We start from the raw sequence: 21,052 nt of genomic DNA, 5'->3' as shown, positions 1-21,052 counted from the left end.
GCATCACTTCAGACCTACACAAAGGTAGGCAGACTTAATCCTATTGTGTTCCATATTTTCTGTCTAGAAGCTTCACCACCTACTTTACACCCCCCCCTTTATTTTCCTATTTTTTTGACTTTTTAACATCTCTCCTCTCCTTGTGTTTATACCTATGTGCTTTTATTTCTCCTGCTTCCTCCATAATACCTACTCCTTCATTCCCTACTATCCATTCTCTTATTTGCTGCATGAGACATGCTAAAATGTCACTTTCCCCCTCCACCTGTGTTTTGCCACCATCTACTAAGAGGAGCAAATATATCAATCTATATGGACTGATCAGCAACTGTCTTTACTAGGTGGGAACATACTTGTCAAGTCAAGTTCATTGACCCTCTAACTTCCATATGATGCCAAAACCAAGGAAACCTCTACTTTAAAAGAGAACTCTAAAGACTGGTTCTCACAGACTCTGTGTTCATCTCTGCCCCAAACAGCAAGAAATCTTTTCTCCTCTCTACCAGTAATGTCCTTAGTTAATTTCCTTATGCAGATGTACCAGCTATTTTGTACAGGCCTCAAACTGCAGAGGAATACTGCAATCCAAAGACTCTTTTCATTTTGTCCTTTAAAATACAAGTTCCCATCTTGTTTCCACTGCATAATCAAGAGCAGAGCTGTTACCTACAGAGCTTGTATGTTCCAGTGCAAGACAGGGGAGTAAAACAGACACTGAAGTATAACTGCTATCAAGGTTACCAGCTAGAAAAAGTGCTGAATGCCCAGGGGCATTCCTCAGATATGTACTATTCCAAATCTTTTTAACATAGACACATACATACATATATATGACATACATATGAATATATACATTTTTGTATGTATATATACACACATCAGTAGAAAACATAGGATTCCTAAAAGAAGTCATAAAACAATTTCTGGCTTCATATGCCTTTTTGTGCTTTCATGGATGCTCCCTCTATAAACCTTCAACACATGTATTTGCAATCTCACCTAAGGAAGAGGTGTTAATCCAACTTCAATAAGTGGAGTAATTAACACCTGAACATCTTACATACATACAGTAGAGGCACAAGGGAACTGCATCTATTCAATAATGCATAATACCCAACATGGGCTCAGAGGTCTTCAAGACTGCCAGTATTAAGACAACCTCAGCCCTTTCATTCTCAAAAAATAAGCCTCAGATTTTGCTATATGGTAAAACAAGTGATCCAAGAGAACTTCAAAGTTTGTCACTCAAGTGGCTTTAAAAGCCACTTCCATTTCCTGGAAGAAAATTCCACTGAACCAAAATCCCTTCCTTTTCACTGAAATTTCTTGGAAGCAATAGTAAGTTTCAACTTAAAATTAGTTTTGTGTAAGCAAACAGGATGCCTCATAAAATAAATTTTTGAGGTTTGCAGACTAAAGAATGGCATGGATTTTTAATAAAGCACTAATTATATTGGAAGTAATTTCTAGGCAGTGTGCACGTGCTAAAGGATGGTCTCACATTCTAGTAAACCAGTTTTTTATTAACCCTAGCTCTAAGGTTAATGTTTATATTTTGGCATGAAAACCAATTGTCTAGTGCTCACTATGTACTGCTTATGGGACACTGCTTGCCTGAACCTTATTTCAAGCTTTCACACACATTTGCAAGAGTCAAGAAGGAAGAGCATGTATCGCCTGGATGCATTCTGCAAGAAAAATACGCTTCTCAATAATTCAGTAAAACAAACAGATGCTTACCTCAACAATCCTCTCAAACATATGAGCCAGGGGCAGGAATGATATCAGAACATCATCAGAGGAAGGTATAAATGTTTTCTGGAAGTGTTAGCAAAAGTTTAATTCTCATTGATTCTCTATTTTGCCTAAGTTAAACACAACAGTGAAATCTAGCACCTAAACTCTAGAGCACAGCCCCTGCTTTAGTTTTCTTCGTAATGAAGCTGCATTGTCTTTTTTCATTAAAGAGATTACAGCAATGACTTTCTAACATGAATAAAGATGCACAGCAGAAGATTAGTATAATTTATCATTCATAGGAGTCTGAAGAGAAATAAATTCTGATAGAAGCCATAGAGCTCCATTACATATATTGGGAGAGCAGGGGGACAAAAAAGGTTAAAATACTATTGATTTGAAAACATACACTTTCATCTTAGATTAGGAAGCTTGTTTATCCAATTTACCCTAAGGTTGATATCAGAAGTGCCTTACATGAGCTAACTGTGAGACCAGTTGCTTAATTTAAAAACAGTTCTCCTTGCACTAATGAGATATTCTGCCATGGGCTTACAGTGTATCATGTACCTTCACATCAGGATTATTGTATCACTTTGCTTACATCAGAACAGATTGGAAATGTGTCAGTTTCTTGACCATGACAGAAAACATTGACTTCTGACTAGTGGGCACAGAGTACTGTCAAGTTGCATTTTCACTTGGATCTTACTAAAATTTAAGACCAAAGTTGGAGATTTCAATGTTTGTTTTACTCATGAGATTATTTCCCTTCAAGCAAGTCCACAATGTTTATCTTTGGCAGTTTACCTCTGTAGTTTTCACAAAAGCTGAAGCATTGCTGACTATATTTTGATGAGTGATCACAGCTCCTTTAGGGTTTCCTAAGGAAGAAGGACATCAGGATTCAACAGTGAAATTTACATCGTTAAAGTTCAGCTAGCAGCGGGCAAAACAAATCTGATAGCATTCTTTAATATTAATACATTTCTTTGTGTATCAATTAAACAAAGCACTGTCAAGAACAGCTGGCAACAGTTAAGTAACAAGTTTGTGATGAAGTCTTATAATTTTTTAAGGAGCCCAAAGCCTTGAGAAATTGTCATGTTTTTGGATATGTTTCTCATTCAAAATTCAACTCTTCTGTGAAGACACAGCTACCAAATCCAGATTTCTTTTCTCAATCTGTTTAAAAACGTAGCTTGCTACTGCAGTCTTTCCTTATGCTCCATGCCAGTGGGTATTAATTCACAAATGTCAAGTGAGTGACATCTAGACAGTCTGTTTGGTCTTACAGCAAGGTTGCTTAGACCTATGGAATAATCTTGCTGATAAAATACAAAAAAAAGATTATGGAAGAACTGATAGTCTGAAGTCTGCTGCAGAGCCCTTATTATGTAAACACAAATTCAGTATTTAATTTACTTCCAAGCACAAAAATGTAACATCTCCACCCCCCAATACTGCAACTCTGTATTGATAAATGGAAAAAAATATTCTAAAAATCAAAGGGAACCTTATCATAACACTACCCAGCTACTACTCGCCAAAAAGGTGCAGCAGCAAGAGTAAGTCTTGGAAAGAAAGAAAGTAGGAGGGCTTCTGAATTATTTTTGCACACACAAAATAATAAATTCTACATAACATAATGAGCTGTACCTGTTGTTCCACTGGTGAAACAGATGACTGCTACATCTTCTGGCTTTGGAGGCTATGAGAGTTAAGAAAGTATTAGTATGGTTAAGATAGCAAGGAAAAATATTTTCCTGGGCAAAACATCAGGATACTAGTGTTACTTCTGAGCTACGGGAGATCAAACTAGCAAGTCTCCCTAAAGAATGCTAACCAGCTTCACATTGTCACTTGAATCAATATCACACTTACCATAGGCTTTTGTCTGTGTGCTCTTCCTAGCTCCTACAGAAAGGAGAGAAGAGAGAGAGTTTAGACATAAGCATGTAACTTTCTTGCTTTAAATTTATCAAGCATTACTAAACACTATAGTACTTCATTATTTAGACTCTCTGTTAAGGCATTTTAACTTGTTTAGCAACCCACTGCTAATGGGTGGCACCCCTGCCCATGGCTGGAGAGCGGGTGGGAACTAGATGATCTTTAAGGTTCCTTCCAACCCAAACTATTCTGGCATTCTATGGTTATTTTAAGAGTAACAAAGGCTTTACAGGACATTTTAAAAATATATATAGAATAACTACCATGTTCTACAAATACATAAATGATAACTTATCTAACTCACAGGGTTTTTCTCCAGCTAATAAACTAGAAGTCACTCACTAGGGAAGTTCAAGGTTATGATAAGACAGACAATCAATCCTATACCTCATGCAGAAGATGTGCCACTAACAACTATTGAATATTTGAATTATTGAGTAAATGAAGCAAGATTCATCTCAGCAAGCACCTCCACCACGGCTTGTGACAAGGAAGACAGAGTTCCATTGCTGGTTTTTACTCCTTTTACACAGGAGAAACTCTCACCCAAACCCCTTCTCCCTCCTTAGTTACTCAGACCTGACCACTAATGTTAGGGTTCTTTAGGCAGAAGGGAAAGGATACCAAAGCGATCCTTTTACCACCAAGGATATAGTCAATAAGAGGAAACATTTGCAAGCCAGTGTTCAGTATCTATAAGCTTTAAAGTTTCAAACCAAGACTTACTACTGTCATGCCTATGTAAGACTAGAAACAGTGTAAGCTTAAGGGCTTATGCAAGTTAAAGAGGACCTTCTGTTAGTAGCTTTGGAAGCACCCTTCGAGGACAGGCAGCAATTTCACCACTGCCTTTACCTTCCAAGTACACAATAATAGCATACGCATTCCTTTGAGCCCTAGACTTCTTTAGTATGATGCACCTGTCAGACTTACCCAAGGAGGTGTAAGACAAAGGGAATGTCTGGAAACACAGTTAATGCTCCTCCCATACCTGTAGGCTTGCCTTTTTGCAAGGGTGTATTATGCAAAGATTTACCACTATGGCAACATAGCTGTCTGCTCAGTACAGCACCTCCATTTCAAGTACCACCATAAGCTCAGTACCTCCCTACAACCCACTTTGAGTAAAATCTGGGATTTACTGAATATACAGCTAAGATCTCCAGACCCTTGTTTTGATGTCTTAGAACCAAACTCCACCATCTCTTTCTATTTAAGAGCCATTTGTTCACAGTTACTCAGCTACAAGTAACCACATGATACATATAGATATTGGGCATCAGAAACTGAGCTGATTGCTTCTAGGGGATACATGGAGGAACTGTTCACGTAACCCATGCACAGCTGAGCAAACTCAAACCAGAAATCCAGAAAACGACTACTTAAAGCTAGAAATAATCATTCTATTCTAATCTAAGCTCCTAAACAAGCTCATGCAGAAAAGTTACCTTTCAGGAGACACAAAAAGTCTCTACCCTCTTAAAAAAACAAGTGAAAAAACTTTCCTGTTCACTGAAGCATTATTAGAAATATTTAAGTTTGCCTCTGACTTCTCTTCAGACATTTAAACAAAAGGCTCTTGGAACACCTATTACTTGATGTTTGCATTAATGCAATAAGAGCTGCATGGTACTACTGAAAATCACTAGTTAAGCATACAAACATCTTATGTAAAGACAACATTCACCCTCAGTTTTGTTTTTCCAAGAAGATCCAGTGGAAAGCATCTTTCTCTGTCAAAAACTGCAGTTCAACTCAAGGAAAGAAGCTAATTTTAGTCTAACACCTTACAGTTGGGCCACTCTTTTTCTAAGTTTAATCCAACCCTTTGGCCAGTGAACTATAAGTGACTTGACTCTAGCCCCATTTAATGTTTTTAGCCTCATTTTAACCTGGCACATTTACTGAAGCCAGTTAGCTTCAATATAGCCAATCTTCTTTTGAAAGAAGGCATGCTGACGTTTTTGTATCTTTACCAGAAGGTGGCCCTATTAACATGGCTGTCTTAACTGCTGCGAAAACAAGTTCAGTGAAATGAGGCATTTCACACCAGTTACTGACACCTGCACAAGACAAGCACATTTTTCTGGAGATACTCAAAGCCTAGTGAGCCAAGCCTTCATCAGAACTACAGCTGAAACCAGTTTAAACCCAGTTTCATAATATCACAGTAAAGATGTACTTCATGCAATTTGATCCTGGGAAAGGGTTCTCCAAATGAGTGAAGTTACGAAATAAACTTGCATAAGAGATCTCTGCAGACAAAATAAACTACAATCAAAACCGAGACTTGGACATCAGGTGGTTAATCAAAATGGTTTCTACTTCCAAAACCTGGAAGTTTCATTCCCGTATATCACCATAACTTTATCCTGTTAAAAAGCTGACTGACATTTTCCTTCTGCCCCAGCAAATACCTTGTAGATTCCGTGTACAGGGGAAAAGGCCACTTTTCACAAAACCAAAACCTACACAGATTGATCTTGAAATAAGAATTTCTAAAATATTAGTCACAGTATATAATTATCACATTATGCTTCACATGGGCAAGCCTTAACACTCAGATCCAGTGTTCAGTCTTGGACCATGTTAATAAAGCTTTCCTTCTGTCATCTTGGCACATCCACTTTTATACTTTAAGCATTGTGAAATACCATTAGCAAGTTGTTTTCCTCCTATTATTTTTTATATTTTTGTGTGAACTTCAATCCAACAAAAACTTAAGTATTTTGAAACGAATCCATCACAAGTAAATGGGATGAAAGCAGTTAAGCAGTCTTACCTCTATTTCTCTCATGCTGAAGACTTCCACACCACACTTCTTGCCACGTTCCACAAGATCCACACCAAAAGACTCCATGACAACAATGGTGTTGAGTATTGGAGTTTCTCCCTTTTCCACACTGGTTAGCAGAAGTTTGGCCTTGTCAGGTTTGTCACAGAAAACCAATGACAAGTCAGCTGATGAAAAAGAACTATATTATAAACATGACAAGTTCAGTTTAGACTAGATCCATACATACTGAAGTACATCACAACGGAAGACTTTTCCAAAGAAGGTTACAGTTCTGCCCTCAGTCAGGTCTGTCATCACCTATTCAGCTGCTGAGCTACTGAAAGTGTCCTACCTTTGTTCACAATGTATGTAATAGCTTCAGCTCCCAGTGTATCATAGAGTGGCACCACCACCATGGAGAATGCATAGCATCCCTGTTCAATGATGACCCACTGCACAAAGAGAAGAGATGAAAGTCACTATGTTTTGCTTACTGTAACAGACCTCCAAAAAAGACTCATATGTAAACTCTAACAAGGAAACTAATAGGACACAGCTCACTTGGACAAGTCTTTCTAAAAAGTAAGTGGCAGTTTGTATCATTTTCTCAATTTGAAGATCTACTCAATTTTTATCTGTAGAAGGAGGAAAAAATCCCCAAATAATAAGGAGCTATAGGACAGAATCCAATCCAATATAATTCAACTCTATCCCTAAAAGTAATATTAAGTACTTTTGAAAAAAGCAGTTAACATTACCTGTCTCCTCAGTTTACCTACAAACAGAAAGACTTGGAGCAAAAGTCTTTTTTGACTTTTTTATTGGTTTTATGTTATTGAGGTAGGCAAAGCTTTCAATATTCCATATTACCATGAACCAGTAAAGGATTCACCTATGTCTTGACACACATTAAATTTATATATACACAGTATTCTTACCCCTACATTATCTGCATCTCATTTGATGGTCAGACATGCAACATACGCAATTAAAGTAGAAGTCCTTGGAGAGTCAGCCCCAGAAAGTTTCTCAACATTTCTCAGCGCTAACCATTCTTTACAGGAATCTAATATGAAGACTTGCATAAAAAAATGCAAATACATCCCTACAAGCTGCAGTAAGAAGGATTTACCTGCTAACAAGTAGAGTACTCAATAAACATAATGAATATTGCAGCATTATGTGCTATGTGAGCTTGCAATGCATTACAGCCAACCTATTTTCATCCAAAGTATCATCAAGGTAAGATAGTAATGCAATTCTTTTTTTAATAGTAAAACTTGGGTGTAGTTTGTAATCAACTAGCTACACCAAAACATAGAATAGCATGCAACCCCTCAAATGGGAGCCGCCAGACACATAGAAGCCAGTGGAACTGGAATATTTCTGATTTTCCCATCAAAGAGTGACAAAAATTGTCAGTGCCTTTAGTCAGTCCCAATGACAGGAACAAAATAGTATCCACCTTTAAAAGCTACCAGAACTTACAATTCAACAAGAATTGCACTAACAGGGGTGTTTCCTTTCCCCTCCCCCAAACTGTTACGCTTTCCAGTGTTTTTGCAGGACTAGCCAGCTACCTCAACCCCCCATGATGCCAAGTTTAAACATGATTCAGCTGATTTTTCCAAAAAATATCTAATAGAGACTATGTTAAAGTTGCCAAATCTCAGTTTTACAAACTGTTTATTAGGGGCCAGTTTCCCAAAGTACTCTATTGATTGAGACAGCCTTAAACACAGGAAATTTTTCTGGCAGCATTCATGCAATGGGCAAATTGTACACCTCTTGTCCAAAAAGAGTTCTTATAAAACTAGTACAAGGCCAGCTAACAGGTAGCTAGACTTTCATGAAGACATTACACATACTGGTAAGTCTAAGCAGGCACCTTTATAATAACCATGAAAGGATGCACTGAAGAGTTCTTCCTAAACAGCATCCTCCAGTACATGTAACAAGGGGGCAGCTGTGGTGCTGTTCAGCAGCCAGAAGTTTAGTAGTTATTTTAATAAGGTGCGGGTCTACTACAGCAAGACTTCAGAAGCTGCACGCAGTGATAAAAGCTTCCTGTTGCAGCCTCCAACAGCTCTGGCACACCATCATTCTCAATGGTACAAACAGCACCTTTATTTTCTGGGCTACCAAGATGCCTTTTTCCCCCTCATTTTGCTTCTAAAATTAAGAGTAAATATAAATATCAAACCCTGACACTTGAGTTCTCTCAAAGCCCAAGCAAGCAACTTGTACTGAATATAGACAACAGTCAGACTTCCAGTTTCCTTTCTGACATGGCTCTGCTCTTTTAGGGGAAAGTGTATTTGTTGTGTTTTTTCTCAATCCAAAACAAAACTTCCTCATTTCCAGAAGAGATGACTGTTTTTCAGGAACTCAAAGAAAGTAATACTTTTATTTACAAATCCAAGTTTGGTTTTTTCATATTTAAGCAAGTCAGATGCTAGGATTTTCCCCATTAGGGGATTTCCCCAGCAGTTCTTCCCTGAAGTAACAAATGTGAATCATTTCACACAAAAAAACCCCTTCACATTTTCTCCTGTCTGGATTAGTGATTATGCTTGGGATGTCACAACATCCATCCAGTAGTTCTGAGCAGGGAAAATCCCAGATTTAAAACTGCTGGTTTAAACAAGTGTTTTTAGCTCATTCCTGACCCAACTCAAAGCAATGAAACTTCAGCATTTTATCTCTGTGATCCAAGAGCAAACCACACTTCCATGCTTACCTCCAGAAAATTCACTAACCCAGCAGAGACTTTGCACCCAAAGATCTATAAAGAAGCAATTGAAACTGGCACAACAAAAACATCTGTCTCCCTTTTTTACTTCCAGTTCATGTTATATGCACAGGAAACTGAACCACAGAGTCTGTAACCCCATGTTATTCAACAGCTTCCTAGTTGAATATATTCCAGCCTTTTTTTATTACAGAACTAAAGCCTTTTTTTATTACAGAAATAAATCTACAGCTGTTAGAAAGGGAATTCCAGCAGGAAAACCCAAGAGCTCAGGATTTCCTTGGGATGTAGGTTGAAAGAGGAAGAATGAAGCCAAAGTCACTTGTCACACAGCTTGCATTTTAGTGACAACAAGAGACCAAGACACTTCTAACCCTGTCAGAACTATAGATGTCCTTTGATAATGGCAAACACAAATGGGAGTGTTTAATCAAGAGGGACAGCATCCTTTTGACAAAGAGTAAGAACCAGTCCCCTGTCTTAATAAAGGCTTACATTGAATAGCTTAATGCAGCAAGTGCTAGCTCAAGCTACTAAACACATAAACCTAGAGAAATTCAGTCCTATTAAACAGATTTAATAAACAAGTCTAGAGAATACATACTTTCTGAATATTTCATAATATTTTTAGAAAAGGCAATCTAAAACCACTTCTGGGTTAAAATGGATAGGCACTATCAACCTGAATATCCCCATAGATGTGTCAGGTAATCTTCTTTAATTATGTCACTTTCAGTCTTTCTACCCATTTTTATTAAATTAATTTCCAAGTTTTGCCTTCAGCAGCAGTTTCCCCTCCCAGAATCTTTGTACCCAGGGCATCTGGCAGAAATAGAATTATCATCTTAGCCCATCGTTTTGTCCAAATATTTAATCACTAACTGTTCCTTTGTGTTTTAAAGGTTTAAACACCTCCTTGTGACTTCCTGTCACTTTCAATTATCTTGGTTCTCTAATGTTACTTTTTAAGAGAAACCAAGTACTGTTTACATTCACTAAGAACTACATTTGCTTCCCATTAAACAACCTCTACAACCTGGAAATCAGAAGATAATTAGTTAAGTTCTTCTGAATTCTCTGATTCTTTTTTTGCACTCTAGCCTTCTGCGTTTAGCTCTGGGAGCAAAAAACCAAACAAAACCAACAATATAAGACACTAACCATTGTGTCAACTAGCAGTTTTGGTTCTTATGCCATGCCTATGGCTCATGGGTCTACAACATCAGCCTTTAGGCTTTTCCTGACACCAAAAGGGCTCTCAGTAGGGAAGCACACTGCCAAGAGATAAAGGAGTGGGCCATTTCAGTAATGCCCAGACCACAAATACACAAAATGTCAGTTAAATTACCTCAGGTCTGTTTTGTGAAAAGATTCCTATATATTGAATGTGAGATGGTTTGAAGCCTCGGTGGAGTAATGCAGAGCCCACACACTCAGCTCTGTCTGAAACCTGGAGGGGCAAAAAAAGAGGTAGGAAAAAAAAAATATAAGCAAGCTCATAATTGCAAACTCTCCTCAACAATTATTAATTGGTATGAATGAGAGAGAAGTTTTCTAGGATATTCCAGATGCCTTCTGTGACTTTGATAACCTAAACATTGCAGTGCCATTACATCACACTGATTGTAATTATTACACTTGCACTCAATATGCAGCAGAAGAAACACTTGATCCAGTCACACTTGAAAGTGTTAAGTGTAAGTTTAAAAGTTAAGCATACATACACAGAAAAGGCCGGTTTGCTGTATCTGTGTTAAACCCAAGAAGTGACCCTGGAATGATTAAACATAGTATTTCTGCTTAATCACAAGCACTACATATCCCATCCTTCTACTTCAATCAGTGCCTATGGGAATAGCACTTCTCCCTTCAAAAAGCAGGAGAACAAGGAGGCAAAACCCAGTTAATTCTATAAACAAAGCTTGGGAAGGCAGTTTTCTAAAGCCTTTCTATATATATAGCACATGACTTGAAACCACATTAGTCACATGACCCCAACAGTAAAGCTTTAATAAAAGAGAGGTTGCACCTAACAAAATCCCAGCAAAGTCACCTTGGGAAAAAGGTGAGGTCTGTTACACACAGAAGGTGTTTAATGACCTTAACAGTATGCAATAGGCAAGGTTTATGCAAATTTGAAGACCAACTGATTAAATCAGGAACAAGCTAAGTATGCACAGCTGTTAATGGAGATTTGCATACAGATATTTTCAGGGATCAAGAAGCAGCACACTGCTAGTTAGAAGCAGATTTGTTAGCACCCTATACAACCATCATTCAGCACTATGGAGACAAGTTGTCAGGAAGCCCAAACAACACCTGTAGATAGAACTTCTAGTGTAAAGTGAGCCTCTTGGAAGCAAGCACAAAGTAGTAGCAGTCTGAGCCCCCTGAACTGCAGCTTCTTCAGAGGCAGTGCCCAAGTGCTAAACAATTCAGCATTGAGATGCTAAGGACTGCCAAGATAGCAGTTCTATTTCAGAATTTTTTGGGGTTAACAAAACAAGCACACTCTTTTTTTCTCTCGCTTGCACATATTTAAGGCTGCTCCCTTAAGACACTGGTAATAGGAACTAGAACCTTTCTGCAATATTCTGCTACTACTTTAAAACATCTATAAATAATTCAGATTTGTTATATCACATTACTGGATGTTGTTTCAATGGTCTCAGCAAGCAAAAGCAAGTCTAGCGCTAAGTTAGAGAGACCACTTACCTCTTTATAGGAGATCCATTCATATGGCTGGTTTGGTTTTCTAAAACCTAGACATGGACCATTATCTAAAAAAGATAAAAGTTACTCAAAATTTAACCCCAACTCCTCTGTCCTGACACCACTCTTGGTGTTAAGTCCCTAGATTCTCAGCAGACACCTTCAGATGACAAACTAGGTTTTTATTTCAGGGGTGCAGGAAAGGAAGCTGGGAAAGCACAGAGGCCAACAAAGTTGGTTTAGGCCAAGGAATACAGCACTGACTTTATTCACAGAACTCTATTTCACAAGATATCAGTTTAATTCATCTTCAAGAAAATTCACATCCAACACATTCATCATATTGCTAGACAGAGATCCCCTATGTCCTGCTGCATTTCAAAGGAGTTCAAATATGTAGTTCTTGACATATTTAAAATATTATCTTCAATTTTAGACTTACTTGATACTTGTAAACCCCTTTGGAAAATATCATAAACTGTTCTCACATCATCATAGTAGTACAACAACAGTTCGTCGCTGTTGAGAAGAGAGGACCTTCGAGCATGCTCACCGCCCTAAGAAAATCAATTAGAAAGGTTAGATACACTTGTTGGCTATAAATGAATGGGAATTGCTTGAAGCAATATTCTTCTTGAGAGAACTTGAGAGCTATGCAAGGTTTTCCAGGACATTGTTTCAAGAGTCAGACTGCTCCCTACATTACCAAAAACCTGTCAGGCAAAATCTTCTTCCTCAACTACTTATGATAGCACAGAACAAATAAGAATAGTAAAGACTGTCAAAGGGCAGTCAAAAGGGCAGTGTTTTTTGTCAAAAACACTTTTTCTTAAGAAATATTTTACTCTATTAGTGCAGTATGGAACATAATTTCATCCAGCTTTCTAAATCCAGCCTCTAGAGCTCTCTAGAATATTAATAGTGCAATCCTGATCTACTTTTCTAATTAAGATTACAGAACATAATCACACTTCAATATCTGGTTTCAACCCTAAATGATTTTAAGCATGGTCACCAACATCCTAAACAAGTGTTCTCATAAGCAAAATATTCTGTTCCAAATAGAGTCCTTTAATCCAATTAAAAGTGCCAACTTACAAAAAAGGGTTTCCTCCTGATTTATTTAAATGCAGTCAAGACAATACTATCTTGAGAACTAAAATCACCATTTTTCAGCTGGTGAGCACTTACATAAGCTAGAATTGGAAGTCAATAAGTCAATACAAGAATTTAATAGTTCAGTTTTAACACTGCCTTTTTTAGAGTGACTGATTATTTAATCTCATTTTATACAGAGCAATCAAGTTTCACAAATTGCAGTTATGCAATTACTGTTGGGCCACAGTTGTTAATTAGTCCTGTTATGATGACAGACACCTACAAGCAAGTTCTTATCAGGAACAGCCCAGCTGGTTAAACAGAGTGTCTTGAGTAAACACTGCGTAAAATTTTCTCTCTATCAGCATAATCAATTTCTGGTTCTTTCAGAAAGTCAAACCCTAAACAATTCAGGCACAGATTTAGTTTGTCTATCATCCACAGCTAAAACCTGTTCACATGTTGTCATAGGTTCTTCCCTACCATTGGTTTCTTGTCTTGTTTTCGACGTATCCTGGAGGACCAGACATCACCTGTTCCATGTATAAGCTACATAAATACAGGTTTATGTACAGAAGGTGTCATATTACCCATGTCTATAGGAATCAGCTAGCACATTAAAGGCACAGAGAGGAAAAAAAAATGTTTTTACACTAAAACAAGTCTAACTTGTTTTAGCAAAACAGTATGAGTAATGCAGTGCTTGCCACTCCTTTGACAGTAAGCAGAAACGTACACTGTGAACATGACCCAGAATAAGCTAATGAGTGGCTTACCTCTAAAAATTTTTAACATTAGAAATTCAAGAGTATACTTGCTCTCGGACCAACATCTACTCTACAGGAAATTAACAGATCACTAGTACATGTCTCTGCCTGGAAAGAAAAGAAAGACTGCTTTGCTTTATTTCACTGGTTTCTCAGGTCTTGGATAATCAAGGTCATCTTCTAGATTTTCCCAGTGTCACCACTCTGGAGCTAATCTGAGAAACATCACACAGTGTAGTTTGTTACCAGCCATGGTAACATCAACAAGTGCAATGTATCCCATGTACCATGTCTGACATGCTATAATTCCTACATCAGGTGAAATACAATAGCCTAAGCCATTCCTCAGCAAGAGTCAAGAAGTATTTGTTTCTCCTCATGTGGGCTACTACTGTTTTGTTTATATGCCCTATTACACAGCACCACAAAAGCTATTTCTCAGGACCTGAGGCACTAACCAAATCTAAGATGAGTTATCAGACAGCACACTGCTTAGATACAGGACTGATGGCACTGTTCTTCTGAAAAAAGAAACTCTATAACAGACTACTATTAAAAAGTTCCCATCAGTTCTTATGGGTTTTCAGTAAGGGGAAACATAACCAACTGTCAGTTTTGCTTACTTCATTCTTTTTCCCATAGTAAAGTAGAATTCACTGGATTTTCAACAGTCTTAGAATAAAAGCTTTTCTGAAAAACACAGAGCTCCTTGTGTGAGGGCCGTAAGGAGTTCAATGTTATTGATGTGGTGAAATACTCCCAGATATGGTGAAGGTCAAACCAGGAGCATAATGCAAGGTCTAAATTAACTCACCTACTAAGCAATAGAATTGGTCTACATTTTGCTTGAAAGCAGCAAGAACTATTTTAGGACCTTGTCCAAATGGTCCTTATCCAGAATGTTTGTGCAATATCAGGGATAGAAAGTTCTGTTTGCAGCAAACTCGTTTAAAAATCACTGGTCGTTACCACCAAGTGTCTGAATCTCAGGACTGGAATGTTTGGCTGATTTCACAGAGGTTAGTTGAACGGCATCTGATAGATCTGTCCAGTAAAAAGATTAGTAGTCAAAAGTGTTGTCAGTTTTAAAAAGTGTTGTTAAAGTAGCCAGGCAATAAAATCTGATTAATATGAGAACAGTTTCTAGTTACTTGTATAAAGCAGCCCTTGCAGCAGCTCAGGGACTTGCAGGAAATTAATCCATTACACATCAGGTCCTGGTCATTGATTAAAACCTTGTCATTGGTTAAAAATAGCAGCATCTGAAGGAAACAGATTTATTCTACAACTGAGCATACGTTACTCTATCAACGCCTATTCAGGTCATGTAAAATAACTGCTTTTGTTCAAGCTGTGGGTTTGCTTGTTGCTGACACAGGCTGCTTAGGATTAGCAGTAATGTCAAAACACACTGTAGGCTCCACCATGCCTCAGAGACAAGAGAAATTTCCCTTTACCTGAGAAGGAAAGTACACTAGCAAGTGGTGCTTAGGTCACCAACATATTATTCTGAGCAGCAAGTAGTATGAACCAGAGTTTTCAAGCCAGCCATGTAATTTTAAGCATGCTACTCCCTAAGTAAGCATACAGCACTTAAACTGATCATTCATAGGGAGACGAGCACATGTCTAATCATGTGATTCTTGAAAGACAAGGCATGCTAGAATTCTGGTAATGTATCAGAAGAATGTAAGAAGGCTTAAAAAGTTTTCATGAGTTGAATACTTCTCTCCGTATTTTAATTTCTTTTCTTAGGGGAACAAAAAAGCCAGTCAAATCCAAAGTCCTACTCCTAGAAGGTACTGACATCCTAATATTTATTTCTATCCTATTCTTCTACATGGCATAAGTTGGGAAAAATGGAAGTTTTTAAAGCAAGATTTAATGTATTTGACAGCCTGCACACAAAATCAACAGCCAAAGCTATTCAGCTGTTAGTCACCAGCGGAAAGAAAGAGCTATCTACAGGCAGACAGATCCAGATGTGGATGACACATCCCTGGAAGTGTTCATGGCCAGGCTGACAGGGGTTCTGGGCAACTTGGTCTAGTGCAAGGTGTCCCTGCCACTTCAGTAATTCTTTGCACCCATTTTCAACTACAAGTGCAATCTTTATGCTCATCCAGTGATGGTTAAAATGGGTCACTGGGTGCTGGCCTACCAAATCAAAACAGTCACGAGATGGGAAGTGACCTGGAACAACAGTAAATAGGATCTGTTTTCTCCCACATGAAGTTATGAAGATATGTTATCAGAACATGTAGAAACCCTACTCCAGCCAATGACTTCACTTATTTCCTTGGTGTCTAACAAAGTTAAATCACAAGTAAGAGTTATGTATAAACTTATTTCTAGTTCAAATTTCTTATTGTTAATGAACAGGTAGATTAGAGAGTAAAATGGTAGCAAACAGGCATTGCCTTCTGCCATGTCTTTTTTGGAGCAATTCCTCAGGCCTTTTAATATCATATTGTTTAGGCAGAAAGAAAATGTTACGAATTTCAGAGTAGTATTCGATTTTTTTTTCCCTTTAGAAGTGACAATCTTAACATATATGTAAGAAAATGGAGTATATGAAGTTAAATTCTAAGCAAAATGTAGTGAGAACCTGAATCCTGAGTACTGTATCAGTCTTGTCACTGTTGTAAGAGTAGCAATTCTAACAGACACTTGAAACTTGATTCAAAACATACATTTTCATTTGATTACAGTTTTAAATATTATTAATAGTTCAGATACAGCCCTTAATGAAAAAAATTGGACAGATCTCACCCATTTCAAGATGTTCTCTAAGTTTGAGCTCTTATCACCATGACATGCTAACACACTCAGGTGTTTTTCATTTAAGTCTTACTACTACTCAGCCTTCCCATTAAAACTTATCCTCTAAAGAGGCATTGAAAAATAATGCTGTTATACCTATCTTGCTCAGATCAGAGAGCCAATTAGTATAATTGGATCAATGATGCTTTAAGTAGCTTAGTGAAGTCTCATACCACCAAATAAAGATTTCAATCTCAGAATCCAGCAGTGACAAGTAATTTAACTTGAAGAAGTAAAGGCAGTGAACTGAGACAGCTGTCAGTCTCAAGCAAATAAGCATATGTCATGGGGTTCATGGACAGCTAAAAGGTACTGTTTTACCATCTCATAGTGCAATGCCCCCCAAAAATCTGCAGAAGTCTATACTGCCTAATGAGACACTCCACAGCTGGAAAACTTGCACTGCTAGCTCATTCCAGCAGCCAAGATGTGCTGCTTTACAAGACATTGTCTACATGTCTGCTGTCAGAATCAGAAAAGCTCACCAAGAGAAGTGAGATCTAATGTCTAGATCCTTACTCTACACATGTTGCTTGAAAAGAGGTGGTTTTGGCAATTATCACATTGCAAGTGCATATTTTTGTTTCCCTTTGTGTACTTCTAGTAGCAGACCTCTATTTGCTACAGTAACATGATGTGTCAGCAAGCCTGCTGTTTGCCATACTGAGAAGATCAGGAAATAAACTGTGAATGAAGGGGCCAACTAATGTGTCATTCTTTAATCTCAGTATTATGAAACATTGAAAAAAGTACTCACTTTGAAGTAATGACAGGAGTTTGCTAACATTCATGAAGGTGACCTACTGTAAATTTCAAACTGCTCTGCCACATTTGTTTACATCAGTTTGTAGTCACATCTGCTCTTAAGCACAAGAGTCATGTTAATTCATTTGATACAGGACAACTAGATGCAGTCTATCCATGCAGAAGAAGGTAGTGTAAAGAGAGACTTCAGTTCCAAGTGTATATATATATATATATAAAAATCTATAGTGGTAGTTTCTGACTATCATGAGCAAGGAAAGAAGCTGTCAGCTTTACAATCCTACATTTTGTAAGTATCTCCCTTAAAGATCACAATTTTCCAAAACTTCAAAAGGAGAAAACACCTTGTCTGTCCTGACGAAAGAGAAGTACTCTTGAAAGATTAAGTATTTGACTCTGTAGTGAGCAGGAGAATCAATACAACCACAACTCCCAGAAACACCAGCCTTGCAACCAGTTGTCTGTATTTGCTCACAAAGCAACAGCTTCTCCCAGTCAGACTCTTTCCATATTTGACTTCCCTTTTTAGAAGCCACCACCTAAAAGTAACTCTGCTTCTAAAAAGCATAAAACAAAAGCTAAGTTAACATATCCAGCGTTCAGCAGGTGGCTGGTTTAATTTCAGCTTACTCTGTGGCTGGGATCTCTTGGCAGACTAATATTTCTTCCACAGATCATCTGAGGACAATTAGTACCCTCTTCATGCTTGTAACACAATATAAAGTCTCATGTGTCAGCTATTATACACTAAAAATAACAGAAGAGTATTAGCCTAATCAGTATATACCAGGATGCATACTGGAACCCCAAGATCTAATTTAATAGGTCATCACGTGGCCAGGAATTGAAAACTACACTGTGCCAATTCTAACATGAACAAGTTTTGTCACTAGTGAGATCAGAAGCTCAGTTTCTCAGCAGTCTTCTTCTCCTGTGACAATTATTTCCACTGTGACCTCAGCCCTCAAGTTGGTTTTCAAAATCAGAAAGCCAAAAAAAGGAGTCCAAGCCACATTTCAGAAATTTATTGCCCCCACACTACAGGTTTAGAAACACCGTAATGTAAATCAAGTATTTGGTCTCTCTCAATGCTACATTTAGGGTTCAAATTTCAGTGAAGTACAGAATCCATCAAGTGACACTTACCTCTACTTCCACAGACTGCATTGCTAAATCACATGGTGGTTTTAATGCTTTTGGTCTTGTTGCATACCAGTAGGTTGTCAAAGCTGCAAAAGCACCGAAGCCCATCAGCGTATTTGTCGGAAGGGTGCGCACATACTGCCTGACATCCCCAAGTTCTGGCATTCGTAGGTATCTAAACAACTCATGCGCTTGCATTGCAGTTCAGTGCAGTTGTTCCAAGGCTGGAATCTGTTGGTATGAAAAAAAGTTGCACAAAAAAATCTGAAATCCTGTTTTGATTCACTATTGCTGTAGGACAGTGATGTATGCCTTGTCCTACTGGCTTCCCACCATCAAAATAACTTGATCTGCCACTAGGAAGGTAACATCTTTATATATCTGTGCTGCAATTAAGTAAGCAAGCAATTATTAGTTCATACTCTTGAAAAATAGGTGGGGCTGAGAAGGGGGAATTTCTTCAGAGTTTTAGTATTGCTTTCAACAGAGACTGCATTCAAAGTTCTTTTTAAAAAGCAGACCTTTTGTTAAAGGAGAGAATTTCACAAATGTTTAAACAGTTAATCATCAAGCAGGAAAGACTGGGAAATGAAGGGCAGGGACATATGTTACCTTGCCTGCATGTAACAGAGAGCATCCTAATCCTATAGTAGCATAGCAGGAGCAGGATTTTTCCTCTCCTAAGTCCAGTAAAATAAACTCTTTTCTACTCTCCCTTCAGACATGCACAGAAGGGTCAGTACAGCAAGCTGCTTTCAAAGCTGATATCCTCCTATAGCTCCTCTATGGTACTTAGCAAGTTTCCTATTTCTCCCAGCACCATGCCAGCAATTTATCTCTGGTCATGAGGCAGACTAAAGCAGTGGCAAATGAGGCCCAAGGCAGCAGCACGCAGCAATACAATCAAGCACAGGAAGCACATTTGATTTGTCACGTTCACACAGAAGGAAGAGCTACAAGAGGCTGCTCCCCGCCAGCACTCACTGACACGGATATTCCACAGCAAGAACCAGCTGCACAAAAAAAAAAAAAGGGGATTGCAGTCAGCTCAGCTGGTGCTCTCCTCTACAGCCAAGGTCTCCCGGGACGCCTGTCACATGCCGAACCCCCCGGCCGATGCCCACTAGGTGAGAGGTGAGCGGGAGCAGCCGGCCCGCGCGGGGCCAATGGCAGCCGGCAGCGCTCGGCCCGCAGCGCTCACCCCACCGCGCTCAAGGGCGCCCGCGGGCCCTGACACCGCCACGGCCGCCCGACACCCAGCGACGGCTGGCAACGCTGTCCCGCGTGCTTGAAGAACAAAGAGATGTATTTACTTCGGTAATTTAGGTCCTAGCCATTTCCTATGGACAACAGAATTAAACAAAGGTCCTAGAGAATGTCAAAGATGTAGCTAATAGCTAAAACATACTGTGTAAGGAGCCACCGCAGCAGGATGGTGGCATATGAGACTCTGAAACCCAAACGGGCAGAATTATGTTTATTAGTTTTAAAACCAACTATACCCGGTTAACATTTCATATTTCTACAGGAAAACCTCTAGTTTACAGTCTGACCTTGAAATCTTTACTGCTGCAATCAGTTATTCAGCCAGGCAACAGAAGTTGTCTAGTTGACAAAAGTCTAACTAGTATTTGGACAAGATTTGCTAGATTCAGCAAAATAGTAATGAAATTAGTTCAAAGGACCCATGGTTTCACAATGTTAACAGGACAGGCTGAAGCAAGGTCATGGATGGGGGCAGTGTCGGGACGGAATCAAGTTCCACCTCTGGAGTAGTCCTGGACCCATGGAATAATCCCCAGCCTGCAGGCACTGCTCTCTCTCCCCCACACTTTTCTTTTCTGGCATAGCCTTAGGGCACAGGGCTGCATCACCTCGACAGGCAATGCAGGGCCACTACATGCCTTTTTGATACTTGCACAGTGATACACTGCAGACTATAAACAAAATCCACAACACATTGGTTGTAGTAACAGAAGGCAGAGATGAACTGAATATAAACAAGTTCTTCATCTACCCTTTAAAAAAAAAAAAAAATCAGTTACTGACTTAATAGTTAGGATCACCATGCAGTTGCTTTTTATGCACCTAATCATGCTCATTAGCCTTGCAGGTGTGAAAACTACTTTTTAAGTTTTATTATAGACAGTTGAACACTAAGAATAAAAAAAAAACAATACATCAACAAGGAAGTGTGGACTTACAAGTTAATTTCGCATATATCATAGACACCATGTTACGAAACTAGACAAGGGGGGCTATGATGTGTGTAATGGCTAAGAGCAATCTTAGCTCTTTCCTCAGGCTCCACAATGAGCATCTTAGACTTCTAAAATTGCTTTCCTGTCTGCATTAGTCAGGAAGTGTCCTGCGCACAAACTATGATTTAGGAATGCAATGTAATTTGAATTACTCAAAAGGCTTTACAGGTGATGCCTTTACAGGTAACAACTGAGGTAAACATCATCATTTAATTCATACATCAGTCCCATTATAGTCAAGGATCTGCTATGATTTCAGCTTAGG

General features: G+C 38.6%; 1 protein-coding gene across 2 annotated transcripts in view; it reads right to left on the bottom strand.

The window, feature by feature from the left end:
- The window catches only part of ACSL1 (acyl-CoA synthetase long chain family member 1), a 38,601-nt gene that overhangs the window by 10,861 nt on the left and 6,688 nt on the right, over positions 1–21,052 (bottom strand). Inside the window, exons 2-11 of one of the 2 annotated variants that reach the window (XM_048304166.1) lie at positions 18,530–18,757; positions 12,373–12,487; positions 11,934–11,998; positions 10,567–10,668; positions 6,819–6,918; positions 6,473–6,651; positions 3,622–3,654; positions 3,397–3,448; positions 2,548–2,621; positions 1,741–1,818 (exon numbers count right to left, since the gene is read on the bottom strand). In XM_048304166.1, the coding sequence (XP_048160123.1) occupies positions 1,741–1,818; positions 2,548–2,621; positions 3,397–3,448; positions 3,622–3,654; positions 6,473–6,651; positions 6,819–6,918; positions 10,567–10,668; positions 11,934–11,998; positions 12,373–12,487; positions 18,530–18,724 (993 nt within the window). In that variant the 5' untranslated portion in view covers positions 18,725–18,757. Of the gene's footprint in view, positions 1–1,740; positions 1,819–2,547; positions 2,622–3,396; positions 3,449–3,621; positions 3,655–6,472; positions 6,652–6,818; positions 6,919–10,566; positions 10,669–11,933; positions 11,999–12,372; positions 12,488–18,529; positions 18,760–21,052 lie in introns of both variants that reach the window. The other variant, XM_048304167.1, reaches the window with a different exon arrangement.

The sequence above is a fragment of the Corvus hawaiiensis genome, chromosome 5 (assembly GCF_020740725.1).
Source record: "Corvus hawaiiensis isolate bCorHaw1 chromosome 5, bCorHaw1.pri.cur, whole genome shotgun sequence".
Taxonomy (NCBI): Eukaryota; Metazoa; Chordata; class Aves; order Passeriformes; family Corvidae; genus Corvus; species Corvus hawaiiensis.
Note: the sequence above shows the minus strand (reverse complement) of the source record. Positions and strands in the feature narration are given on the sequence as shown.